The following is a 5,731-nucleotide window of genomic DNA, read 5'->3' as shown; positions in this document are numbered from 1 at the left end:
ATTAAATCATTTGACAACCAAACCACGCAGTGCACCTTCTCTTTTATTCACGTGTTTCTGCCTTAGTGGAAGATTTTCCACAACATTACTGAATAAACATTTAATTACCCTACTGCTGTGATTCTTCAAGTTTGGACTGTGGTTTGAGATCAACTCATTCAGTCTAACCCAAAATTATGTAGCACTGGTATGACAGCTTTGCAAGTTACTTTTTCATTTTTGCTATGAATATGTGACAGATGAAGCTACAGCATACTTACCTTATCAATATAATTACTCTTATATATTACAGCAAAAATCACCAACACAGACCCTGCGTGCAACTGGGTGCCTGCAGGATCCTTGTATGTTGAAAAAGTAATGCTCATCAGTAGCGCAGCAATGAATTATTATTGACTGTTCTCAACATTCAAAAAAGTAACCAGAGTCGTTTGTTCAAAACACCATAAATCTAGGCAGGAGCTGGTGTTAGTCCACAGAGCTGATTAAAGCTGCATTCACACCCAACGTGTTTTGAGCTGCGGAAGCGTCAGGTTTACATGCAAAGTCTATGGTGGACGTGCATCTAGGGGTCTCGTGGCGCGTGTTTTGAAGTGGTAGGGGTGGTTTGAGCATTTGATGTGCATGCGGCACATCCAAAGCAGCCAACGCTCGAGTTAAAAAATCTGAAATTTTGCCTGACTCTCAGTCTCTGCTCTAATTTATCCCAAAGGTATCATTTGGATGGGTTACCAAAAACTTTTGTATTTCCCTCATTTTTATGTCCATTTCTTATCTGGTCTCTATAGCTTTAATGCTCCAGAAAGGGGGTGGTGCTTTGTGTGCTGCTGCTTGTGTGTGCATTCGAGAAAGCGAAAGAGAAGTACATGAAACACTATGGGTCCTTTTTTGCATGCTGTGGAGTATTACAGATTAGTCCATGGACTAGTAGCTGGCTGCTTGCTTGATAATGAATGCTATTTTTTAGAACATGCTCCTTGGGCGACAGGGTCCCTGTGGGCACCGTGTTGGTGTTAATGTGTCAAAGCCTTTACGTGCACAAAACTAATGATTGAAGCAGAACTGTTGAATTGCTGAATCAAAAACAATCAAATCAATTTTAAATGCATACATACCTGAAAGAGATTTCCCCTGTGTATCTTCTGATTCCTCCCCTGAGCTCTCTTCTCCAACTTCAGATGTGTCTTGAAAAAAAAAAAGTATATATATATTTTCTCGAAGAAAAAAAATAAATAAATGCATATTCACTTACCTTTGGGGCTGATACTTATTTGGTCCAGACTTTTGCCTTTAAATTCAGCAAGTCTGCCTTGTTCACAGGCCATTAGTACCTTACTGATTTTGGCCAACTGCAAAGTCCCTTCTGGGAGTCGGTAGAACTTTCTGTGAACTCTTATATCATGTCCCAGAAAGTCTGCTAGAAGATCTTGCTCTGTGTCATTTAGATTCAGCACTTGGGACAGAGTGGCCACTTGTTTTCTCAGTTTTGTGGAAGAGAGTGCTTCAGGTTTTTGGGCCCCACAGCTTTTAGCCAACTCACGAATGCAGTCAGACCCTCTAAGTCTTGTTTCAAACCCTGGCCTGGCAAAAAAGTAGGAGTTCTCACCAACTCCACATGAGCCCCTCTCTTTTACAAGGAGCTCCAGAGATTCCACCATGTCTGGAGTAAGGATAATAGGAACCTTCCTGCCCCGTTTCCCTCGAATTTCCACACGTTCAAAATGATGACATAGCTTTTTCTCCAACTCTGACAGTGCTTCAGTAACATCTTCATTAACAGGGGATTTGTCCCTGTTGACAAACGCTTCCAAAGACATCTTCGATACCTCCCCTTCTCTTCTGCGATTGAAAAGAATAATCTGTGCTAGTAGCACTTTAGCTAGATTGCTCCAGTTTGCTGAGGTTTTCTCCTCCATCAACTTTTTGTAGCATTTTCCCTGTCTGTCACTTATGCACATATGCATTTTTTTCACATCATCTGCCAAAGGAATTAACTTGGCTTTGTTCCATTTTTTTTCTTCCACAGTACGGTATGCAGCAGAGGAGATCATGTCGTTCCAAGTCAGACTGTATATCCGTCTGAACTCCTGTACAGCCCGTTTCTTTACATTGTTCTGACACGAGAGAGCTTCTGCCTCCATGATATCTGCCACTCGCTGTATACTTTGTCCTAGCTTTGTGGCTAGTGTGGGTTTCTGAAACTTGTTCAATTTTTCATTGAATCCTGCAACGTCTTTAACAGCTTGAACAACATGGTGAAAGTTTTGTGGAAGAATATAATCTTTCATTTGCTTGAGAGGGGTCACCTTCCTTCCTTGGATTAAGAGTCTTCCTAGTCCTCGCATCGTCTGTCGAACATTTTCATGGTGGGAGGCATTTTCACGCTGCCGGTTGTACATTTTTTCTCCTACTTTTAAGATATACTCATCAGATTTTACTGCTATTGCAACTTCATCTTGTGTCATGTGGTTAACAAGTTTCCACACTTGGTTATTTACCTGTTTAGAAACAGGTTGTGCATTAGCACATAGCGTCTGTATTCGAGTTTTTCCAGGAATTTTTTCTGTAACATTTCTTAAAAGTGTGCAGCGTTTTGCATGCTTCCACAAAAACTTGCGTTTAAAGAGACCAAAACAAGCAAAGCAATGCTGATAATCCTTTGGATTGCTGCTCCCATCACTTCTTTGCTTGCAAGGTACAAGTGTACCCTTTCCTTCTTTGAGTACATCTATATTGTGTGCACGATTTCCTTGCTTTCGCAAAAAATTCAGTATGTTTCTCCTTTCTTTTGATTTTTTTGAATAAATCATTGCATTAGCAACTTCTGATTTATCTTTATGTTTACGTTCCAGATGGCGCGCAATTTTGGACTGAGGTACCTTGCAATAAACACAATAGTTTTGCTTTTTGTGGTACTTCTTGGAACCATTTTCTGTTGGAACTTCAGATATAATCAGACAATCACTTTCTTGGTCTGACTTGTCTGACTGATCTTCTAACTGCTTTTCTTGTCGTGCAGTACTAGATTTTGATGAGGATGTCTTCATGTTTTGTTTCTTGAAGAGTTTTGATGTTTCAATGCTTTTGTTTAATTCATCCGAACAGTCTTCTGATGAACAAGGCACATATTCCTTATCATCGATGTCAGAATCAGATAACGAGGAGTCCGTGCTGTACTCCATCTACAATAGAAAAAAAATCTGATGTCAATTGCATGGGACAAATTAATGGTAAATGGACTGTACTTGTATAGCGCCTTTCTATCCAACCAGGATACTCAAAGCACATCACACTACAATCTGTGCCCTCATTTACCCATTCACACAGCACTCTATTAGGTCTCTACAAAGCTAACATGTACAATCATCTTTGGAGCCTAATCAGTGCCAATCACATTCATACACTGATGGGACACATCAGAGGCGATGAGTGTCTTGCCTAAGGACCTACCGGTTCCAGGACGACTCCCATAACCACTTTGCCACAGTGCCCCAATAATAATTAATAATTAAAGAAATGTTACTTAATTCACTTACTAGATAGATTATTCAAAAGTTCAAGTTACTCAAAAGTGGGGTACTACCTGAATCAATTTTTTACAGAGGGAAAAAAAAACAACAAAATACAGCAGTATTTAGTATTCTTAGTCCTAATGAGTATTGAATTTTTTAATTGGCAAAGATAAATTTGTGTAAAAGTGTTAACATATCTTAAGCAAGGCTCTGATGCATTACCAATACCCACTGAAGTTCATTTAAAGAAATGGACAATCATATTGTGTCTTTGATGAATGATCCAAAACTGTGAGAGGTTTGGTGAAAATTCCTCCAAATCTTGTCAATTTATATGTGAAAATGATAAAGGCAGGACATTTTTGAAATAGAGGTACAGAAATCCCAATTAAAAATATACTAGAATTGTTTCAAATGACAGCCAATGTCAAAAACTGATTTCAATTCAGTATTAAAGTGTCTGAAGTTTAATATACTRTAAAAAAGGAACAAAAATATAGATCTCACCAAATTTTACTATTATTTTAATCATTACACAGCCGGGCCTGAAATTCATTGCATGATTGCGGATATTGCGGGTTTTACAATGGATCCCAGCGGCCATCTTGCCTGCTGGACAAGATGACTGCTGGTGTGACAGTCGCGATCACAGCTCTTTTACAATAACTAAGGTTGCACATAAGTGGTGCACAGGCGCACAAGCACAAACCAAAAAGAATAAGTGCACTACATGGAACGTCATAAAGCTTACTTGCGTACCTAACATTGTACCTGAGATTGTGAAAACAACAGCTAGTTCTAGAGTGTGACCAGTTAGGCCACAATTGCGACCTGATTTTAAAAAATCCAGCTGCATGTGATCGTTGCTCGGTGTGAGCAGGGCAGCGGGACCCTGATATATCAGGATTTAATGGACACTGCTTTCAACAAATCAGACGAACTCCAGAGCCATTTTATCCAATCAGAGCAGGGCGAGGTTTTCAACAGAGACAAACTGCAGGTTGAAGCAGTGGCTCGAGCAGCGACTGCAGCAGTCAGTCCTGACATTTCCTTCTGCACTTTGCTTGTGAGCTACCAGAGACTTTGGTCTCTAAAACATAACTTTGTAGGGAAACCCCTCCCCTCACCTCACCTCACCTCACCTCACCTCACCTCACCACTGGTTGACCTTTGACCACCTGGGGTCAAACCTCTCCTCTTCCCAGACTTAATACTTTCAGCTCTGCTGAGAACCTTAAAACAAGAAAAACTTGCCTCTCCTTTCCTTTGGGAAACCAAAACAGTTCCTGCTCCCATAGACATTTGCTGTGTTTGTTGATAAAAATAAAATAAAATAAAATAAAACAAACCTTCTGTTGACGTGACAAACACAAAATTGGCAATAGTTTCACTGCCATTAATTTAGCCATTATAAAGACTTTAGCCTACTTAATATGCTAACCTCTGTGAATAATGTAAAGCCTGGTAACTATTGATTACTATTTGTTAGAAAATTGCTATACTATTCCTATTCAAGTACACCATACAAACAACATGTTTAGTAATGACAAATGTAATTGATCCGTTTTCCACTCAAAATATATTTGTCATTTACTCTATGGTGCATTACCAGGTCAGAGCATTTTACCTGTGTGATTTGACGATGTAAAATAGTCGTTTTCTCCTTCTCTTCAATCCTCCTCTTTGAGTTAGCCTCCTCATAGCGCTTTTCACAGGCATTGTGATGTGCTTGCAGTTTGTTCAGACGTTGCAAGTGACGAGTAACCTCCTGTAAAAGACAGAAAACAAAGTTTACAAATATCCACTGATCAGCAAAATTTTACTGTTAATTTCTTTGTATTCTTCTTTTGTTACATACATTTACAAAAAAGAAAAAAATACAGGAAGAGATGGAGAAAAACAAAAAGCCTGTGCAGTGAAGATTCAACTTTATAAGATATGTATGTTCATCTACAAGGGCCACTGGACATGCCCATTAAAAAGACAACAAGATTGAACCTGTTCAGAACACAATCAACACAGATTGGGACTAAATGTTTGCATGGAACAATAAGAGGCATTCACAGCTACATTGATTATTGGTGTAATATCTGATTAAATAAGTGAAAAGTAAGACACACGTTAAAATTTTATTAGAATTAACATCCAAACAACTGATTTGTTTTTAACTGAATTAACATGTTTTTTTACATCTTTTCTCATGCAGTTGTGAATTATAA

At 38.9% G+C, this 5,731-nt stretch overlaps 2 protein-coding genes across 2 annotated transcripts in view; both read right to left on the bottom strand.

Annotated features, from left to right (window-relative positions):
• The window catches only part of LOC106534350 (uncharacterized), a gene marked incomplete at its 3' end in the record, with an annotated part of 12,606 nt that overhangs the window by 1,804 nt on the left and 5,071 nt on the right, over positions 1-5,731 (bottom strand). The window contains 1 exon segment of the mRNA XM_014030959.1: positions 5,140-5,280. Within this exon segment, the coding sequence (XP_013886413.1) occupies positions 5,140-5,280 (141 nt within the window).
• On the bottom strand, positions 917-2,669 carry LOC106534349 (uncharacterized). Its single transcript, XM_014030957.1, has 2 exons — positions 1,253-2,669; positions 917-1,184 (listed from the first exon to the last, which is right to left on the bottom strand). The coding sequence occupies exons 1-2, from the start codon at positions 2,463-2,465 to the stop codon at positions 1,045-1,047; spliced, it is 1,353 nt and encodes a 450-aa protein (XP_013886411.1). The 5' UTR covers positions 2,466-2,669; the 3' UTR covers positions 917-1,044.

Source organism: Austrofundulus limnaeus, unplaced genomic scaffold (assembly GCF_001266775.1).
Source record: "Austrofundulus limnaeus strain Quisiro unplaced genomic scaffold, Austrofundulus_limnaeus-1.0 Scaffold1149, whole genome shotgun sequence".
NCBI classification, from domain to species: domain Eukaryota; kingdom Metazoa; phylum Chordata; class Actinopteri; order Cyprinodontiformes; family Rivulidae; genus Austrofundulus; species Austrofundulus limnaeus.
Note: the sequence above shows the minus strand (reverse complement) of the source record. Positions and strands in the feature narration are given on the sequence as shown.

Coding starts and splice junctions, on each gene's coding strand:
- LOC106534349 (XM_014030957.1), bottom strand. CDS start 2,465: ATGACACAAGATGAAGTTGCAATAGCAGTAAAATCTGATGAGTATATC. Junction 1,185..1,252: donor AATAAGTATCAGCCCCAAAG/GTAAGTGAATAT, acceptor TTTTTTTTCAAG/ACACATCTGAAGTTGGAGAA.